General features: G+C 37.0%; 1 protein-coding gene across 1 annotated transcript; it reads right to left on the reverse strand.

Moving 5' to 3' along the window:
• Positions 1-7,404: 7,404 nt before the first annotated feature.
• Positions 7,405-22,392, reverse strand: LOC306831753 (neuronal acetylcholine receptor subunit alpha-10-like). The gene is made up of 6 exons (XM_079355977.1): positions 22,244-22,392; positions 12,228-12,373; positions 10,881-11,035; positions 10,524-10,770; positions 10,150-10,435; positions 7,405-8,453 (listed from the first exon to the last, which is right to left on the reverse strand). The coding sequence occupies exons 1-6, from the start codon at positions 22,299-22,301 to the stop codon at positions 7,729-7,731; spliced, it is 1,617 nt and encodes a 538-aa protein (XP_079212103.1). The 5' UTR covers positions 22,302-22,392; the 3' UTR covers positions 7,405-7,728.
• Positions 22,393-22,583: the final 191 nt, after the last annotated feature.

The following is a 22,583-nucleotide window of genomic DNA, read 5'->3' on the forward strand; positions in this document are numbered from 1 at the left end:
GAAAGACTGATGGAAAATGTATAATGTGTCAGGTGTTATCATTTCCTAAAAGATTAATGCTAACACTACACATTAGAAACATTAACTTTTCAAAGCTATAACAAGGGATGCTTGCCATAGGTGGTCATTCTAGTGAGACATAAACCATTAAAAAACTCGATCAAATTCATATGATCTTGACTTGATTAAAAAAACGTTAGCAATAGTAAAGATGTTTGCAAAGACCTACCCTGGGTGTCTTTACCTTTTAACGTCTTGTTCCTCCCACTTCCCTGCTTTGAATATCTGCAGGCACCAACAAGATGTTCTTAGATACCATGTTTTATAGACAGGAGTTCAACTATAGGGAATAATCATCACCTTGGATAATGGCTGATGCAACATTAGGACTTCTGGTGATGATCATTATAATTATCAACAGCAAATTGTTACTGGGTGGCGAGAAATTGTCATTTCACGCTACTTGACTCAACCCTGAGTTCCACCATTACTGTGTATTTTCATTTGGATAAAAAAATGCTCGCAGTCCACAGAAGCAACGGCCGACAAATTTAATCAACAACAATTTTAGTTTGGTAAAGGCATCATAAACTGCACATAAAACACTTCGGTGAAAATGGTTGGCTTTGCTTACAAATATGTAGGTGACAAAGAAATGTCAATGAAATGAAGGAACAGATGTGTTTTTTGTTTTCAAAAAGTTCTACTTTTCATCCTTTTTTTATTGTTTTCGAGCACGTGACGCAGTTTGTAGAACATGAGATATGTATGATGCGTTAAATTTGTGGACATGTAACAATCTCTGTATATGTGCTCACTCATAACCCGCTTCTGTCAGCACCCTTAAAACGACTACTTTACTTTTGAACTTCATCATTTTAGTTTAAACATGCTGTTTATCAACCTCACTATATATTGTCTTAAACAGAGTTATGTCTATTTCTGGTTTGGTTTATTAACATACAAGCTAAAAAAAATTGAGTATAAAGACATTAAAGGTATCTGAAAGTGTCGATAAAGATAACAAGAAATGAAGTTCTGTTCAGAGTAAAGCTATTATATATGCTGCAGTTCTTTTTCAAACAAAACATCCCAGGACATTTTGGACACTCCAGTGAAGAAGTTATCTATCTTTCCTCTACTCTTTTGCTTTTGTTCAGGTCCTGGGTTGAACTTATCTCTGTTTCTTGCATACAGCCAAAGCCTTCTGAAACACCAATGGATTTAATTTTATGCCTTTATTGTAGATATAGGGGCGGCAGTAGCTCAGTCCGTAGGGACTTGGGTTGATTCAAGTGTTATTCTTTAGTGTTGCCGCTGACATAGTTTTGGGTTTTCAGTAGTCTAGAAGGCCTTGACCTGCTGCAGTAGCTTGGATTCCTTAATATAATAACCTTACGGCTGAGAAATAGCCGACTCTATACACCCTAACTCACGTTAGCTTGGGTGTATACAGGAAAAACGTAAGGAGAGTGAAAGCAGGCAGAATACATTCCACTGTACATCCTGCCTCCCATCTGTGGTCATCTGACTCAGATTTTATTTCTTTAAACAAATAACTGCATGTGAATACAGCTGAGGATCTATTTCTAGATCAAACACTTGAACAATTGGCTTGACACTATGTCTGCAAGACCAATCAGCATTTAGATTTACAGACTTTCGTGTACATATCAGAAATAATTGACCAGCGTTTACTCACAAAACATTTTAAAGGTTTTCTTCTCTCTTGAGGACAGATCTGAGCAAGCTTCACTTCAATGTTTACAGATCTACCTCAGTATGTAATAACAGTAAACTTACGACCCACATAATAGTGAATCACAAGAAAATCTGTTTGTTTTTTTTTAGATTCAGAAGTCACTGGTCAACAAATTATTGTATCCATCCATCAGTGCAACAAACACTTTTCCCAGATGACTCTCTGTGCAGCTTATGGCTGAGAAGTGAAATTCAATTTGACTTTTAATCAGTGTCCTTAAGGCCTCTGAGTTCCCAGGGGTCTCAGTGACCAGCAGATTAACAGAATAAAAGCTGCCATGAGGCATTCAGGGTCTACAAACAGGGAGTTGTCCTCTGTCTCTGAAGAAACCGTAGCCTGTAGTGAGGTCTTTTCATCGTACCTTAACTTGTCTTTATCTACAAACTTATTAAAGTGTGTGCTGAGGAAAAGCTTTCTTTCAGATTTTTACAGCCAGACTGTCAACATGGATGTTATCCTGAAAGTGGTTTGTTTATTTTTTTTAAGTCCCTACAGACTGAGCTACTGCCGCCCAAGTGGTTAAAGGGATAATTGTGTATTTCTGGCCGGAGAAAGTGTTGAATACTTGTGTCTGTTGGGCTACCGCTAGCTAATATTGTTAATGCACAGGGTTCGATTTGTCAATTTAACATTGAGATTCTTCATTCTGTCATTGTATTTAATCAATCCACAAAGCGTAAAGACGGATGGACTTTTGTAAAGTTTTTGACATTTTTGTTTTCTTCTGGTAAGCTAACTTACACTAACCGGCAAGCCCCTAAGCTCATGTTTCTCTCCTGAGAGGTTAAAGGTCAAACTCAAAGTCTCCAAGATTAAAGATGCAATAGAGAATACATAGGACATTTTTAACATCCAGACCTCCTATTCGCTTTAAATTAAGGATCAGGTAGCGATTGAGATCAATTTGTCTTTACATCAGTGTTTATGTTTATCTTAATGCAAATTGTCAGGACTCCATGTAACTGTTTTTGACATAGGTTTTCACACTAAAATCCACCAAAAGTAGGTTAGAAGCTTCTCTACTGGGAAGGATAGACAAGTTAGCAGCCAAAGCTGGATCATGCATGAAGTGACTCCCAGGAGCTTTAATTACCCCCTCCTGTAAACAGTGTCACCCTCGGAGCTCTGATAAACATCTCGTGTCATCCTCTCTTTGCTCTCAGAGGACTAATTCCCATCAGAAACAGTTGATAAGTGTTTAGTTCATCAGCAGCTCACAGTGGACCTCATTAATGGTCGCCTCTGTTACAAAAACATTAGCACTCATTACTGGCTGCTGTGGTAACTGGAACGCACAGTGATGAAACTGGTGGACCACCAGGGGGCAGTGTAGTCCCCTGAGCTCCCAGCATGCAACATATTATTGTTTAACTGTTTCTACTGGAAAGTTTAGTCATGTTATTCTGTCTTCTTTTTCTCATGTGTCTGAATTGTTGCCTCTTTCATATATTGCTGTGTTTTGGCCACCATTGTCACAACAGAACTTTAATGATTATATAATTTCCTGAATGACTAAATTAAGCTGTTAGAGGTCTCCAGAGACAAAGTTAATACCAAGTAAAGTGAACACAACAGACTACACACATGTTTGTCAAAAGACAACCAACAAGTACAATGATGTGCCAAATGTTTATTTCATCACTTTAAAAAAAAACTATTTTCAGATGACTAAAGCGAGACATGAAGATGACCGTTGGATGTAATTTGTTCAGAAATTTCACAAAATAAAAAACATTTAGTTATATTAAAACATGTTTATACTGACTGTGATGGAGATGGTGTTCAAATTTGTCCATTAGTCTAATCTGTAGTTCTGTCTGCTGCTCATGTTTTGCAAACTCAAATTTTAAATTCTAAAAAATATTCTCTCATTTTAAAGTGGGACTCTTTTCTTATGTAAGCTTTAAGATACTGATCACAGAAAAATACCTTTTATATTTTAACACAAATTTTTATCTCTCTCTCTCTCTCTCTCTCTCTCTATATATATATATATATATATATATATATATATCATTTTTTATATATAATATTTTTTATATCGTATGATTCCTTGCACACTCAAACAAGCCTTTCCCTTTACTTTAATTCGACCATTATGTGAAAGTGTTGTACTCTATTATACAGTGATGACTTTTGTGGAATGCATTTTTGTTCCTTGTTTCAGTCAACACAAGAAAAGATGTGCACCTTTATGATTCCTGCTGGTGACAGCAGAGAACGAAGGGAATGATCAAACAATCTACATTCATGAACAGGTAACAGTCTTTAGAAGATAATCATGATATGAATGATGTTCTCACCTTCAAGATGACAGGCTTAGATAGATAGATAGATAGATAGATAGATAGATAGATAGATAGATAGATAGATAGATAGATAGATAGATAGATAGATAGATAGATAGATAGATAGATAGATAGATAGATAGATAGATAGATACTTTATTGATCCCGAGGGAAATTCAGGGCATCCAGTAGCAGTATACAGACAGGCAGGACACAAGACATTGGTTACAATACACACCCGTTGTCCCCCCTCCCCTCTCTATACAATAATCCCCCAAACAAGATTTAGCAGCCCCTATGTGACTAAGAGTAAAGGTTAAACCTGTGCAGTTGGCATTAGCATATATTACGGCAGTCAAACTTGATTAATCAATTAATTTCAGTTGGTAAATGTGATTAATTGCCTTACAGAGTTGCATGTTTACAATTCCATAATTTAGCATTCAAAATAAAACTGGCCCTTATTTTTGGAGAGTTTGTTTACTGTCTTTAGCTGACAGCATTATACTTTTTTAGGTGTAGTACTGTTCAGAGGAACACTGAGTTTGTTTGCTGTGTGAGTTAGGTGAAATTCAAAATGAGATTCACTTTCTGTTTTACTCTCGGGTGTACGATGTCATGAAGGATGTTCTTTTTAAAAAAATAAATCCTCAATTCATGTAAAAAAAAATGTGGGCTGTTTTTATTTGTGAAACCTGAGAGAAAAGATGCTGTTAAAGACTGAACTGTGCCAGGAGCCTGGAACTTTGTCATGTTAATGTAAACCACTGCTACTACATTTTCTGGTGTCGTAGAACCCCATGAGGGTTCGGCACTTTTTGTGCATGACACGAAAAGAAAATCAATCAATTCAACCCTGCTTTTATTTTGACATAAAGTACTCATTACGAATGAAAAACTAAACAAAAATGATTTAGGAAAATTTTAATAAGTCACAAACTTTCCACTCGTCAACTGAGCTGTTTATATGTTTTTTAAGGTCAAATGAGGTGTTATAAAATGCAACTGCAAAAAAAGTGTGTGCGTGTGTGTTTTCAAATCTTGTTAAACTTTGAACACCAAGTCCAAATTTGGTGACACTCTGATATTGTTTTAGAGATGCACATAATTTAAGACAGAAGCTGTCCCTGAGAAACTTATCTTTACTCTAAAAAGTACAACGTAAAATAAAAAGAAAATAAGTAATTTAGCAGTAAAATATTTTAATTTAACTATCCATTTCATAAATTGGACAAGTTCATTTTATGAAAACATATGATTGTGCTTTGTTCTGCCCTCCAGTCGAGGTATCTCAGTTTATGGGCACCCGAGTTCCTTTTTTTCTTTTTTTTTTGCGTTCACTCTTTGTTACTCTTAACATGACTGCAACAGCAGCGCCCTCTGATGGTCACAGACCAGACTACCACTCTGACCGGCAGTGGAACTATAGAATTGCTAAATGTCAGTTAATATTCCTTCAACTGAAAACAGCAAAGTAATAGCTAAAATAGATTATGCATCATGGTAATGAATACGATTGACTATAGAAAAAAAGTTAAACAATTTAAGAGGAAATATCTCAGTTAAAAAAAAAAAAAGATTTCATTTGTTTTATGAATTAAGTAAAACATTTCACAAACCAAAGCAAACAGGAATGTTTTAATAAAAACACTTTAATGAGTTAATGAGATAAACAGTGTGTTGTGTTATGAATAAATGTATAATTTGACAAATATTGAACACCACACAAAAAGAATATTTAACAAGTAGAAACTGTCCTGAATTTGGCATTGTACTTGTTTTTATACTGTGAAGTCTACAAACACTGCAAAAAAGGGTTACATTTTTTGGGTTGGGCTGTAAAAATGTCACTTCATTCAACTTATTGTATACCTTCATGTTTCCAATCAACTGCTTGGGTGCGGTTATTGATTAAATGTTACATATATTCTGTTAGGGACACAAAGAGTGCAAAACAGTGTGTTGTCTCAAAAAATAAAAAATAACATCAGATACATTTGTGTAAAAGTAAAAAATAACTGCCTTAATAAAGAACATCAATTTGTATTCAACCAAAAGCATCATTTAGCTTTCTTCAATTTCAATTTATTTTTGGGGAAAAACGTAAACGTAAAACAGGTCTCATGAGTTATTTCATTGAGTCAGTAATTACCTTAATAATCCTGTGCTTTCACAGTATCACAAAATCTGCCTCACTTGCAGTCTTATTATGGCCAGATTCAATGTGCATCTCTGTCATGTTTTTTTGTTAAACTCAGATAATCTTGTGTAATTTGAAAATCTTAGATTTTGGCGATAAACTGTACCGTATTTTCTCTAAATCTTCACCAATTTGTGTCAGAAATCTTTGACAAATTATCCACTTCGCTCCTCCTCCTTTTGAAATTAAAATTTTCATAACTTCTTCAGGATTTATGCTTAAATGGAACCTTCTCCTGGTTTGAAACAGAATCTAGCTAACTCCTAATTCCTGCTCTTTTTTACTCTGTAGTCCAATAAGACTGTAAGAGGCAAATTCTCAGTAAACTAATGACTTTCAAATTCCCTCAGAGACTTCATGAAAACATCTTCAATTTTGATCTTCAAAGCGACTTCAAAGCCAAATTCACTCGTCATCTTGAGTTTGAATACTTACAGTGGAAATACAAATATTCTCACATTGTATTTAATATCACAGAAACGTATTGTTGATTGCCGTCTCAGATGTCTCTTATTTTCAATGTAAACAATTAATGAAAAATTATGCATGCATTTAGAAAAAAACAGTCACACGTTAAAACTCAAATATTCTGATAGAAAAGTGTGGCAAGCGTAACTTTTAAAAACATACTATGTCGGTTACTAATCATTTCTTCTTGTAAACACATATCATTTTGATCATCACAAACAGATGGATGTCAGTGAAATGAAGCTCATCACACCATAAATGCTGTTTTGATCTGTTCATCTTTGAAATGCGTATTCTGGTATTGTTAAATCTGGGCCCAGTTTTTAAATATTTTGGATCTAAATTAGTAAAACTAAATGACATTGCTCCGGTAGTTTTCTCCAGCCATCAGCAACTAAATAGACTCTAGTAGCTGCAACATAATCTCAATGGGAAAATGTACTATATTAAAGTGTGCCCAACGATTGAAGTTGTCGTTTTTGTCACCAGGCCTATATTGTTAATCTAAGTGACAGTCAAGGCCAATAAAAGATAATCTGCTTAATAAGATGGAGTGGAGTGGTTGATGATACAAGACCGTATCATAAGAATGTGAGGAAGTGTTTTAATGATTACCAAACAGAATAAGGTCATGAAAGGTTGCCCTTTATGGAAACTAACAAAGGTTTGCCCCTGGGATCTATCTTTAAGCCACTTTTAATTCAACTGTACATTAATAATGCAGAAAAAAAGAAAGTTGTAAGATTCCCCTGCTCATAATACAATACTATATTCAACTCGTGGATAAAGTCAAGAATTGGGGATTGATTTGGATTTATTGCAGCCATTACAGCCAGTTTTATGGTTGAAGACAGAAGAAATCCGGTGCCGAAATTGCAAAACTTGATGTATCTTTTAGTTATTAAGACACAGAAATAAAATATAGAAATAGGGCCATGGGTTTAAAATACTAAATTCGCTTTCAGAAACATTCAATAGCATCTTTAATCTGTGCACCAACCACAACTCCATCAAATGGCTTTCCCTAGGATGAGGATGCTCATGAGGAAGACCAAGATGAAGAAGAGCCACATGAAGAAGCGGTCCATGACCTTGGCAATCTTCCTCCACTCCCCAATGCGAAGTTGCGCAGCCCGCTGGTCCTGGTATGAGTTGGCAATATACTGAACGTTCCTGCCCAGCCCATGGTGCTGGCACACACATTGGGTTTTCACCAAGATCTCCATCCTTTTTCCTCTGGCTCCGCCTCCCCCTTGACCTCCTACACCTTTCTTTTCCTGGACATCTTCTCCTTCACAGCTGTCTGACTCCTCCCTCTCTCCCGTCTGTCCTCCTGCAGCTCCCCCCTCCTCCGAGTGATCGATGTTCACAAACAGATCCTCCTTCCAGTCCGTTTGGTTGTTTAAATCCTGCCCTGCCTTCAGAGACCCAGCCCTCTTCTCTTCCATCTTGCTCCCCAGCTCCTGCCCTTTGTTTGTTCCTTTGCTGTTGCCATTGGCTGAAGGGGCCTCAGACTCCTCCTGGGACAGAGGCTGTTTCTTGGATGAAGTCCTACCAAGGCAGTTTTCTCCCACTTCGTACACAAAACAGATGCGGGCAAGGTAGTTCAGGATGAAGCGTTCGGCCCACTGTGGGACAGGTCGAGCCTCAGGACCGCAATGATGTATGTTCATAATGAATATGGTGAGCGCTGTTGATGCTGTGACCATCGTCATTGTAGCAATGTAGTACTTCCCTGTTGGGATAAAAATAATTATTATCATAAAGAGTTCCACACCCATGTGCAGTGAGCTTTGAAATTCTTTCACTGGGATTTAAAGATTCTTTGATGGAGAAGTTGGAATGGCCCCTTCACCGCAGGGCCTTAAACTGTCCACTCAAAATTTTGTGTCCGTTCCGTTCTTTAGTTACAAACAAGAAGACAACTCACAGAGAGAGAGAGAGAGAGAGAGAGAGAGAGAGAGAGAGAGAGAGAGAGAGAGAGAGAGAGAGAGAGAGAGAAACAATGCAGAATTCCTGCAGAACTGTTTGCCTTGCAATATCCTTTCCCTGTACAACAGTAAAACAAATTGCACTAAAGTCTATGTTCATCTAATATTTATCATTTGAACTTAAGCTCTACTGAGACATTAATAATGTGTTCTACAGTGTTGCAGTCAGGGATGCAATGAGGACTTTTGTTTAAACTGAGAACTTTATTTGGAAGAATAGCTCGCATTGCACTCTGAAGCATTTTTAATTTACTTTCTGAAATCCTATATTGTCTTCATTTTGTATAAGGTTTGACACTGCCAACATGTGCCTCTGTGTAAACAGATTACATAACATGACACTAGATCAGTAAGGTCCACTGTGCGTTACAACAGTAGGTAACAATTATAGATAGATAGATAGAAAGAAAGAAAGAAAGAAAGAAAGAAAGAAAGAAAGAAAGAAAGAAAGAAAGAAAGAAAGAAAGAAAGAAAGAAAGAAAGAAAGAAAGGAAACGGTTTACAAGCTGCAGTGTTAGTGCCATAATTGGAGAACAGGCCGTTCTCTTAATCCACAAACACTCACAGCCTTCCTGGGTTGGACTGCAGAGATAGAAGGACATGAGGGTCAGCAAAAGCTTTAAACTAATTTTTGTTAAATCCCACTTGGTGGTCTTCACTTTAACTTGAACCACGCAGGAAAATCTGCTTGAAGTGAGCCTCTGCTCTCCGAACACACTGGCATAATAAGAACATTTCTTTGGATTGTCCTTCATATTCATATGGACTTCACCTCACCACCTGTTTGCATTCTTCGTATGGGATGGAAATAAAGTAAGGATAATATGTGTAAAGCAGAAAATCCTCCACAATAAGGATGTGTGTCTTCTCCACCATTCTCAGTATCCAGGGTGTTATGACATTTCTAAAAAATTTCTGGCTACTCCAACCATGCGTCTATCATATTCATCATGGTGTCAGCGTTTCCTTTTGTTTCTTAAGTTGTGGATACTGACGATGCTGTACTTGATAATTCCAGCAGATCAAAGCTCATAAAAAAGTCACAGAGAGTTCAAAATGTCAAAGTGATTCATTATCGGAGTGATCAGACAGGAATAATGCTTAAAAATAGAAGTTTGCAGAAAGAAACGTCAACTATTCACTTCCTCCTTGGCACTTGAGTTAACTGAGTGACGCTAAACAAGATAGGAGGTGGCAGGGTCAAAATTAAATGACTCTGACGAGTTCTCATCTCATCTGAGTGAGTCTGAAGTGGACACAATGATGACTATCCTTTCAGACTACTTGGTCAAGCTCTTTGTTATGATAAAACAATTAACAATAATTCTTCGTTGTATTAACCACCATGGCCACCACCTGCAAGCTGTGGATCATAAATGTCTTCATAATTACTCAACAAAGAACAAGACACAGACTTAAGGGAATTTTCAGTCTTCTCACCTATTAACGGGACGCTCTCAGATGGCGGCATGCTCTCTGCAACAAGCAGCTGAAATACAGTGAGGGCCAACAGCACAGTAACACCCAGGGAAACTTTTTCACCCGAGTCAGCTGGCAAGTAGAAGCCCAGGGGAGCCAGAAAGGAGATCATCATGCAAGGGATGAGAAGGTTGAAGATATAAAAGGAGGCACGTCTCTTCAGGTGGAGGGTGAAGGTGATATCGGGATACGGATCCGAACAGCAACCATACAGAATAACATTCTTCTTGGCTGGCATGCCCAAAACCTGGTGAGGATCAAAAATAAACATTTTTCAAGAATATCATTTTGGGACTGGTTATGGTTCTTAACATATAAACAATGTGAGCAGTCACCTCCCACTCCACATTGTCAATAAAGTCGGTCAGGTCAGCGCTGTCCAAAGCATTGGATAAGTCCATCTGGTTGCCGTTGTGAGTCCATGAGCCAAAGGTGAGGTCGCAATGTTGCAAATCAAAGGGAAAGAAAGCCACATCCACAGAGCAGGAACTTTTAGTAATAGCTGGCTGGTCCCACATCACCTGCCCATCGTTACGGAGAACAATGTTGGTCTCCATGGAGTTTGAAAACTCGTCGTCTGCACTGAGGTAGAGAAAGAAGACAAAAAGTAGAGGGAGGGAAGACAGGAATCAAAGCTGGGTGATATTTTTTTTTCTGCCAAAATTCTGCAGCAAGCATGGAGCCACATATACCTGTTATACAGAACAATGTCAGGTCTCCACACATAGCTACTAGGAATGCGGATGGTGTCAAGGCCATCATAGTCCTCTGTCTTCCAGGTGAGGTAGGCATCCATCCACACCTGGCGGATCCACAGGTACGTAGTCAGAATCTGGTTTCGCTCATCCTTGTGAAAGGGCACATACACACAAGCATGCATATAAATAAAAACGACAAGATCATCGGGATGACATTCAGTGTATCCACTGCCCATACCCATCCGATATTAACAGTCCACAATGTAGCCTTTGGGGAAAGATGGCTAAAATGTTGTGTATTAAGCCTAATTGTGTGGGATTAGTATCACCTCGTAAATTACTCCCCAAAATCAGTATTTGGTGCAGCACATTCACACTGAGAAACAAAGTCTGTAATTTTCTCCATGATGCAAACATTTGTTAGGTGCTGCAGGCCATACATATTGTCTCTGGGTGGCAGCATCACACTTTACATTCTGCTGGAAATGAATTGTAAGAAGAGAATATCCACATCCTAAAATTTCTACAAAGGACATGCATGGAGAACACATGAACATAACATGAAGATATTGCTGCTAAATAAAAAGAGATTGGAATGGACAAGACACTGTAATTGCTGTGTGGGTTGAACCATGTTATGAAAAGCAAAGAACTCTTGCTCCTGCAGCCATCTTTACAGTGTTTCAAAACATACTTCACAGCATGTCATCCATCCAATTCCTCATCGACCTCTGTCGTTGAAGGATTTTTGTTTACCCCGTCTGTAAATGGTTGTCCATACTGTGTGATCATGGGCCAGCTGCTGAACTTACTGTCAAACCTGTCCAATGCAGCCTCTATTATTCGGACAGGATAAAGGCTCAGAAAAAGCTGCAGAGACCTTTTTGAAATTAAAAATGGCCAACCCAAGTAATTGAATTTATTGATGAGGACTGGATTACTATTATCAGAGGATCCATGTTTCTGTTGAAATATGGTCAGTATTTTGCTCAGGATTTTTTTTTACCTTAAATGCTACAGATAAGGTATTTAAAACAGATGTCAATCCAAGGTTACCATAAATCAAAATGGAGTTCAGGTTATATTAATCATATGAGACTAGGGTTTTTCAGTATAATCAACCAAAAAGCAGACAACTGAAAAAACGGATTGGTTATCTGAATAAGACTTCTATCCTCCATGTTTAGAACTTGGGACATAAAAATTAAGTTTGAACTTAGATGCAACTGCTTCAGATAACTTAAAAAACTGAATCCAACCATGTTTGAACAGGCTTTGGTTGTTTGCAAATCTACATATTAGTGCACAAACTGTATGTAGACATATGTTTATAGAGATTACCATGTCGATGATCTGGGAGAGAGTGATCTGCAGAGTGACATTAATGATGTGGTCGGTGTCTTCAACTGGCCGCAAAGCATTGGTGTAGTTTGAAAACAAGTCATTCAGGAGCTTCTGCGCAAATCGCCCATGAGCGGCCAAGCAAACTGAGGAATAAAAACAGAGAAGATGTCATCATTCCAGTCTTCTAGGATATGAAGGTGACAGTAATAACAATCCAGTGTAGGCTAGATAATATCATCATCTATTTATAAGATACTTATAGAATTTCCTGATCCCAGGCCTGCTCGCCAGAGGATTAACCTTTAAGGTTTTAATAGTCCTTTATATTGCATCTAGTGCTTAATAGTCGCAATCCAAACTTTTACATTTAAAATGCCAATCTTATTATTTTGCATATTATTTTGAATATTAAGAGGCCAAGCCATTTTCTTTGCTGCGTTTTTTCTCTGCAGAGGTTTGCTTTTAATCCTAAAAGGTCAAGTATCTTCATCAGTAAATCCTTTATTCCCTACTACAGAAAAATACCATAACACACACGCATGCGACATTTCCCAGTTCAATTAACCTGTTAATCAGCTCAGCTTTACACATTAAGAGAATGTCTGAAGAAAAACAAGAGATAAATCCTTGGACTCCTGTTGAAATAATGCTGATAATGGAAGGACATGGACATAAAGGTTTTAAATGTTGGCTTTTCCAAAATGTTTAGCATTTTTATTTTTATTTAACATCTATAACTGAACTAAAAAGGAGGCTAAACTCTACCAGTATAGATGTATAACAGTATGTAATTGAATTTACATTTTATATTAATTAGACAGTATAATAATGTGATATGTTAAATATTAATTTTACAAAATACACCCTATGCAAATATATTGTGTAGTAATTACTTTCTAAAAGAGAGTGAAGTCAAACTCCCCCTGGGCTTGTTGTTCTCTACACTGTGTTTACACTGACAGGACATTCACTCAGAGGTTCAAACAAGTTTCATACATGTATTTTTCACGTGACCACCCTCTCTGTTCAACCATTACATTTTCCACCACGTATAAGAAAGACAGCCCCGCCAACTCAAAAAAGCTGTTAATAGGGGCATAATGAGTGCCGTCCCAATACAAATCAACCAAATCCACTTTAAAATGCTTTTCATCGCTTAAAATTGATTGCTCGATCTTGTTTTCAGATTGTTTTTAGATGGCTATTATCAACCATGATCGGTCTCACAGACACTCATTGGTAAAACTGTACTGTCTTAGGTTTGTGTTTCAGGGTTGGCGTCATCTGGTGGTTGGAGGTGGCATACCTGCTGGTTGTTGGGAGACCAGCTCACTTACCTGTTGATAGCAGATGAGCTTCAGCTGGGTGGGAGTGCATATAAGCCAAGCTGCCAAGGCTTTCTCTCTTTCACTCATCAGCGGACAACAAAGACCAACAACCTGCTGCGTTAGTTTTTGGGTGATAGTATAATACAGATTCCTTAAAAGCGAAATGGCTGTGTGGATCTCCACTACTTGTGATAACTTAAACGAGCTGGTCGTAACAAGCACTTACCAGTTGCATACATCATGTATCTATTAATATGGACTGATAATCAGTATCAGACTAGGTCAAGTGACTGGCTAATGTTGAGGGTTCCACAAGTAAACACTAACATTGGGAAAATATCCTTTACCTTTTTCGCTGCTCACACTTAGAACATAACAAAACACACTGAAGCTCAATGCAATGGTTACCATGGGTCAATTTATAAACCTGATCACAAATGAAATTGTGCTCATGATTCCTGCTTTGTCGCCTATTCTTCTGGTTTTGTAAGCTAGGTTTTTGTCTCGAGAATAAATAAAGGTAAAATGAAATATCAAATAAAAAAAAAGTGAGTGCTGGGAAAAGTTTGGATGCAGGTGGGGAGGGGGAGTTGAGGATTAAGGAAGTGTGTTCAAAGACAGCATAGTTTTTGATCTACTCTGAAAGTCTCATAACAAGCCTGTATTAAAGACATTGTACATCTTTAAGTTAATGCATTGTTTCCTACAAATACTAAGCACAGTTGCTGAGAAGGTATAATTCTCTTTTAATTCAATTTAAAAAAAAAATATTTCTCCCTGGGGGGAAATTCAAATAGTTTTTATATGATATCTCACCTACAGATTTCACTCTGAATGATTATGGTCTTTTACCATGACAGTGTTTTCCCCCAACTTTACGTATGTCATCTATTTGTTTTAGCATTTATTTTTACTTTTTGCGTATCATTTGAACTGATTATCTAACAGGCTACATGTTCCAACAACTTATCTGTTGTTATTTTCATTATTTCTGAATATAAAAAAAAAAACATCCCCTTTAATCTTTACAACAATTGAATTGAAGCTTGGGCAACTTTTCAAAAATAGCCCATCCAATAATCACTTGATGCAATAAAAGACAGATGTCTAAAGGTTACTGACAGTCTCTGTTCAGAATATTTCTTCAGTGTTAAGGACCACCGTTGCAGGAACGAGTTTCTTCAAAGTCTTCAATGGCTTATAAGCATTGACGTAGTCGTGGTAGGAAAGTAGATCTGACGACCGAGGATCCCAATGGAGGAAGGGTCCTTATAGTGTCTGAACTACGCTAACGACTCGGCTGTGGATTAGCGGGAGAGTATAGTTGTCTCTTAACCTGGACACATGTCCATGGATGACTTTTTTATTCTTTTATTAGTCAAACATTATCTGCTTGTTTTTTCTTGAAAAACAATTTGCTCTCTGAAACAATATTTCTGCACGTTATATAAGTAGTCTGATATCTGGTTAAGTTTGGTTTTGTACTACATTTGGTATGCCATCTGGGTATGTTTTTTTATAAGATTCAAACGCACACACACTCTTATATTTTTTTACGTGTGTTTTATTAACATTCATGTATGTGAATAAATAAATAAAACAAATCATATCAATCCAATACAAATATCCTGAAAGTCACAATACAAACGTAAGTGTTCATTTGAATTTGAAGAACAGTCTCTCTGAGGACAGAGGCTGCTGCTGGAGATCAGAAACTATTTAAAAAAACAAAACTGTTGGATGGGATCAAAGGAACGCTGGGACTAGATGCTTTCAATGGTAGATTGCAAGAGAGGGGCTGATATTATTTTATGTCTTGTTCATATCAGATGAACATGTAGGACACCAGAGCCGATGAAGCTGAACCCTCATTTCAACCGTCGTGCTGATCGGTACAGACAAAGCTGCAGCCTGACTCCCGTAACCATATAAGTAAAACAAGAAAGGCCATGGACAGCCGACACTTGAGTCGTGTAAATAGTATATAAAATTTGTTAACGACAAGGACTTCTCTATCAGCTGTAGTCAATCTTCTTTAGAGCGCAGAGAAATGAGGTTAAGTGTCCAAAGACGTGCTGGAATGTCACAGTCAGAGATTTTCTCTTCTGTTGCCTCGAACAAACAAATGTGCACGCTGAACACTGCAGTCATTGTTATCAAGATTGTAAAATGTATGTAATTCAACACGATAATATTTCATAGCTTTTATTCTATTTCAGTTCTTCCTTCCTTATTATTGTCTTTTTTGATTTGTTGATCACATATTTCCCTGAATATGAGAAGACTGCTTCTAATAGTCTTTTTCTCACTAGCATCCTAGTAAAAAAAGGTCTATTATGTCTGTCGAACATTAAGACCAAGCATCATTTTTATGTGCTACCATCTGAATTAGGGGCAGGCTGCCCAAAAGATTTTAATTTCAAAATTTTCAGTAGTGCATTATAGCATTTCTTTAGCAATTTCTGATGTGACCTGTAACATGTATTGTTGCCACATAAATAATACTTTTTTTGACCAGTTAAAGAAGTTGAAAACTGCTTTCATGTCTTGACAATGGTGCCTGTCGAGGGAAAAAACCTGAGTCCAAGACATTTCCACTGCTAGATCCAAAAATCCTATGAAACCAGAGGTCGACTTTTTTTAAATCAATAAATAGGTTTGTGTTTTCCTGGCCTTGCCAAGCTGTTTTGTTGCCTAAACAAAGAAAGCAGTTTGGTTATTTACTGTAGGAAACTACAGAAGAAGGAGATAATTCATGTTATGTATGTTATGAACCTTATTCAATGCATCAGGATTGCTTCAGGATATTCGAATCGTATTTGTTTTATTTCGTAAGCCTTAGTTAGTAACAGTGTTGCAGCATCAGGGCAGATATACAGCAAATTACTTTCCAACATGTTATGACACCTTGGACACTGCACCAGCAGCCGCAACAGCAGTTCTATTCTTCTGCTGCAGATAGACTGCAGCTCCAACAACAACCCTCGGGATAAAATTCAATACAGTAAAAAACAAAAATACAATCTGCTGCAACAAGGCTGAACCCTGAAGTGTATATGGTTTGAATGATTTTTCGAGATGATCGATTATCTCAAAAGATATTAACATGCATTTTTGTTTTTGTGAATGTAAATCATATATATGATTTTCTTTACAACTTTTCTAATCTTTTTTTTTTCTTCCTAAAAGCCCCACAGAGACAGAGAGTGCTCAACAACATCAAGAGCAGTAATCTTCATTCTGCAGGGGACATAAAAACAAAAATAAACAGTCCTAATCACTTACATAAAGAGAGAGAGAGGTTGACCAACGTGCTTTGCTCAAAAAAGGAAGTGCATAAAACCGCAGACAGTCCAATGACCTTCAGACAACAACAAAAAAAATAAATGACCAAATTCCAACTTGACTGTAGAGACACAAACAGATTCTGAGTGTTAACACTGTGCGTACAAACATGGAAATATGGAAGTGAAGCTGTGAAAGTATGTGACGGACACACAGATCAAAAGAACAAGAGAAAGACGGTGTAATACGCTCAGTCTAAAATGAATCAAGCACAAATATTTAAAAGCTTATTCTGATTAGTTTCTTTTCAACAAATCTTCACAACTAAAAACTCTGACACACGTTTAATGTGTTGTTTAAAGCTTCAAGCTCATTGGCTCCTTTTTAATGCAAAAGTCTTTGAAAGTTCAAACAAAAGTCAAATTGGAAACAATGGCACATTTACATTTGTCTTCATGCGCTCCTTGGATAAGTATTTAGGCTAGGAGGATAGTGTCTGGGATATTGAGTCCAGATACGGTATGTTTATAATGTTCAAGTTTTTTTTTGCTCAGCAAACAGAACATCTGTTTCCAACATCTTCATTCCAGGCAAGACATCCTGACAACTATAGGCTGGATATCCATTATGTGTAAGAATTGGTTTAGTGTCCATGTGGATCTCTGCTGAAAGGGTGAACACTATTCTTCCAACAGATTTTCCCTTATTTGGTGGTTTGATGATACTTATGATACTCTTACTCTTCCCCTGCAGCTGCAGGAACCATAGCTTGGGGGTCTGCGGAATAATTTACAAAACAATTGTAAATGTTACGTTGCTGTAACATTGAAAACGCATGTCTACAAACTGGGACCTTTTGCACCAACCAAATCTGTTATTTTGTCCAATACTCCCATCCACTTTAGTTTTGTACCAATAGATAATTGAATAGTATTAATATAAGCTTATTGATGTTATAAAAACGAGGGGGTCTTTACAAAAATCGCTTACCTGAAAGGGGTCCATGGTCTAAAAAAGTTTGAGAACCCCTGAGCTAAAGGACTACCTCAACCTCAACCTTAATGACACTTTTACTATGTATGTCGTTGTATCTATCTATCTATCTATCTATCTATCTATCTATCTATCTATCTATCTATCTATCTATCTATCTATCTATCTATCTATCTATCTATCTATCTATCTATCTATCTATCTATCTATCTATCTATACAGCTTCATGATCTATTGAATGGCAAGAATCATTTTTCGAACATCTCAAACTTCCTTAGTGATCACCACAGTCTTATAGACCTCTGGGAACCCTAAAACGCTCTGGGACCCCAGATATCAAAACCAGCTCTACTGAAAAAATGTGTGTACCTGTTGGTTTAGTTATTGGCTGAAGTAAAAAAAAAGAAAAGAAAAAGGAATAACTCTTAAAGGAGAGCACTGTTGCAGTACTAACAAGATGTGTAGGACAAATTTAATACAGTTAGGAAATGTTTAGCAATGTGTCTTGTTAATAGTTAGTCAGGTCAATATAATGCAATGCTACTCATACTGAAAAGTGTTAATTTTCTCTTCAGAATAGTCTCTCTGTAGAGGAAACTCTGCCTGTCTCTATTCATTGTTCAGATGTCTGCACGGTCCGCTGACCAGACGACTCAGCAGTTTGTGAGGCTGAAGCATCGACTCTCTGAGGAGGTGAAGTGTTCGCACTAACAGCTCTGAGAGCGGGTCAGACACACAAACGCATGCACAAAATGCAGCACATACTTATCATCATCATTATTTTGATCATGAGCTTCATGTCTTTGTTTATCACTTTCATCATTGTCACGGTAACGGCTGAGTCCATACATTGTGAGTGCACAGATGGTCAGAAATGACCGTCACAGCTAAGTGCAAATCACAGACGATGGCATGTTAAGTCAATATGAGCTGAGCTCTGAGTGTGTGTGTGTGTGTGTGTGTGTGTGTGTGCATGTGTGTGTGTGTGTGTGCATGTGTGTGTGTTTTCAAGGCGCTAGTCTGTATTGTACATTTTCACTGTGATTTTTTAAAAGCATATTTTAGCATTCAAATCAGAAATTTTGCTGATTTCACTTTTCTTGCGTCAAATTGACAGTGCCTTATTATATCGTATAGGCTTCTGCAGCCTGAAGCCATGACAAGTCTTCACAGCACCAGTTGAAATTTAAAGTGTGTTGTTTTTTTCGCCTGGGCAGGCTAAATGGATCTCATGTTTTGCCTGCTAAACAAGATTAGTTTTCTATAAGGGCTGGCTGTTAAAAAAAAAAAAGTGCCCTGTCTGTGTTTGAGATCACTTTAATATATTACATTATATATACAGCATTTGGTAAAAAAAAAAATAAAAAAAAAACTTTTAATTGTGCCAAATTATAACAAAGGATTTAACTGCTCACTTACAAAATGAGCAGTTCTAAAACATAATAAATGATCATTTGATTTGTAAACTTTTACAACTTGACATTCTAAATGTTTGTTGATTATGTAAAATTATAAACCCCAAAATGAGATGTTCAAAAAATAGTAAGTTTATAAGCATCTTTGAATCAACTTTTAACTTTGAATAGCTATTAAAGCCAAGTTTTTATAGGGCTTTCTCACGAAATATTGAGAAAATCTTTGTTGGAGGGTATACAGTTACATCACAAGATGACGAAAAGATGTGTGTGTGTGTGTGTGTGTGTGTGTGTGTGTGTGTGTGTGCATGCATGTGCTGAGTGTTTCAGATTGTATATAAAGTGTGTTTGGATTATCTTTGCTGTCTGACCTCCTCTTATCTGTGTGGACCGTGTGATTGACAGATTTAATCCTTGCCAACATCAATGCTTATCACTGCTCAGTCTATCTGTGTGCCATTAACAACGCAGCAGAAAACACACACTAACATTACTGCCCTACTATCAGTGGACTATAACTTAAAGAACCACTGATAGCAAGAGAAGAGTAGATGGTAAGCCGCATGTGTTTTCCATGTCACAAAGCTGAATATCTCTTTTAACCTGAAAGATGGTAACTAAACTTATAACATGGTCTGGACCAGGTTATATTCACAATTTAATATAGCAAAAAATTGGCCGTGCTGCCAAAGAGCAAAGCTGCGCAAATACAGAAACACATAGCCGCTGCTTGCATTCCATCAAGGAGCCTGATCTACTTGACACTACAGGACCTGCAGTTTTTGGCACTTCACCAATGGCTTCAGTTTTGAATAGCACAGATCACTGCTTGGATCAGACAGAGGAGAATTTAAGAACAAATTCTTATGAGAATTCTTATTCTCATCTTTTGTTATTTTTGAAATTAGAAAAAATTAAAAAAAATTAAAATCTCTCAAGATGAATATGAAAATATGCTCTTTATATCGCTAAAATAGACTTTCTCAGAATGTTGCCATGCCTCTGGTTCATAGAGGAGTTATTTCAATATCACCTTTTACCTTTCAGATCGGTCCTTCACTACAATACAGCTTTAATTTTAGTCTGTCCTGTTACGTGACCTCTGAGCTGTACCTCGTGGCTTTTAAAGCAGTTTTTTGTCTTCACCGTCCTTATCACTCAGATGCACAATGAATCCTGAATGCCCTCGCTTACTGCACCTTTTGCTGACTGTTCAATGAATACACCGAAAGACTGAATGCATGAAGGATGATGATAAGGGCCTCAAGTTGAGGTATACAATCAACTGTCAATTGTAAAATGTAAATCCTGCACCCTGAACATAACTAAGGTTTTAACGTTATAGATACTCCATGTAAACTATACAGCCTTAGTAAGTTTAATGAAAGATGAAGATGATAGTCAGACTCCTCTGTTTGAGAGTCAGACACTGAGTTTAAACAATTTTTCTGGACTTTAAACCTGGACTTCACCGCAACAACTGGCAACTTGTGTGTAAAATGTTGATGTATACTGTAACTGCAATCTGTCCGTAAACTAGTCAACAACATAAAAGATCAAATGTACATGTACAAAATAAACACTTCAATCAAAAAACAACACAACATACCTAAAAAGCAACATAATTTTAAAAAAAGTCCAACTAACTCCTGACCTGTCCTTCCCCTGATCCCTATCTATATTTCAAACTTTGTCTAATTTCTTATATGTCTAATATCTAATTACACTTAAGCTATATTCCCCTGCAAATCTGAATAAACATCTTATTTCAAGATATAAAATGCACAAAGTAATACATGAATTGCTGTAATAAATAAAAGTAAAAACTTTTAAACGGGAGATTATTCTTACTTAAGTTTTTTAAATTAACTAACTTTGACTGGCTAATGCATCGGCAGATATTTCTAGTCATACAAGCAAATTGTAGCTTTAAATAACTGTAAGATGAGCATCTAGACGTGTAAGGTGAATGTATACAAAATTTACTGTAATCAAACATTTTGACTAGAAATTCAATACCAATGCACTTGCCAAAATGTGAGTTTGTGCAGTGTGCTTCATGAGTGTATTAACAATGTGATTTAAAGGTAAACGTCTACACAATGGATCAAGCTGAGATTTATTTTTTTCTGCCATGACCTGCAAGTTTATTCAAATCAACAGATTGTCAAAGATAAAATTTGTATCCAAAAGTTAAAATTTCATTATCTTAATAGTTAGGGCTTTAATAAATAATTGACAACTAATGATTTACTGTTTTAGCTCTACTTAGTTAAATTATGTTTACACCTACCTGTCAAATAAATGTGACTCTAATTAATAGACTGACAGATATAGATGAATGTGACTGTGTATAATATAGAATATAGTATACTGTAGAATATAGAAATAGGCAGATATTTGCCTTTCACTTACAGGTCCAAATAAATGCCATAAAATGAAGCAACAGTAAAAATGCTAAACACACTAAAAACACAAAATTCCATAAAAACATACAATATATGGCAGCAGGTTCTTCAAGTAAATTGGATAAAGTGGTTTTGCTGTCATCATAAGAGGACAAAAAACGGAGGGTCACCTTTAAAGTCTTATAAGTGTAATAAAGATTACATTTCAGGTCAGCTCAGGGTTTCACAGATTCCAGACTACAGACCCTCCAAACCATCAAACAGATCGATGACTTTAATCCTAAGTGACAGCTGTCAATATGTTTTTCTCTTTAAACCTGACTTTTGCACCATCTGTGCAGAGACAGCATTAACTAGTACTCTCTCTGTTTAAAATAGATGAAAAAACAAAACATTTAGGCAACATCTGCATGAAAATGAACAAAACAAACCAACTGTTAATGGATAGAAATGCCATCATTGGAGGAAAAAAAAAACACTTTCCATCATCACTTTCTTAATATCAATGGGGGTGTTACACTAACTTACGCTGCAGATTCTGGACCTGAAAAGTCTTAGGAAAAAGAAGAAGAAATTGTTCTCACCTGGAAGGCAGAAGAGAAGCAAGGGGTAAGGGATTGATCCGCTGCAGAGGAGCTTCATCCCGCTCCGATAACTTTGATCGATCCGATTCACAACAATCTTTTAGAATACTGTGATGACTGATAGATCTGCTTCTGACCGCTGAGCGGAGAGAGGATTAAACAGAGAGAGAGAGAGAGAGAGAGAGAGAGAGAGAGAGCGAGCCGGTGGTGGTGTTTGCTGTAGTGCGGTGGTAACTGCTGTATGAGGTGTCATTAGTGCCACACATGCTGCACACCAGTACTGATCCTTTCCTAATGGAGATCTACAGAAGCACAGTCAGGAAGACTATATTCTGCAAGC

The sequence above is a fragment of the Symphodus melops genome (genome assembly GCF_947650265.1).
Source record: "Symphodus melops genome assembly, chromosome: 11".
Lineage (NCBI taxonomy): Eukaryota > Metazoa > Chordata > Actinopteri > Labriformes > Labridae > Symphodus > Symphodus melops.

Bases quoted from the DNA above. Each gene is read 5' to 3' on its own strand.
- LOC306831753 (XM_079355977.1), bottom strand. From the start codon at position 22,301: ATGAAGCTCCTCTGCAGCGGATCAATCCCTTACCCCTTGCTTCTCTTC. The intron at 12,374-22,243 runs GTGAGAACAATT...TTTATTCCTCAG, and splicing joins GCTTCTCTTCTGCCTTCCAG to TTTGCTTGGCCGCTCATGGG. The intron at 11,036-12,227 runs GTAATCTCTATA...CCCTTTCACAAG, and splicing joins TCTCCCAGATCATCGACATG to GATGAGCGAAACCAGATTCT.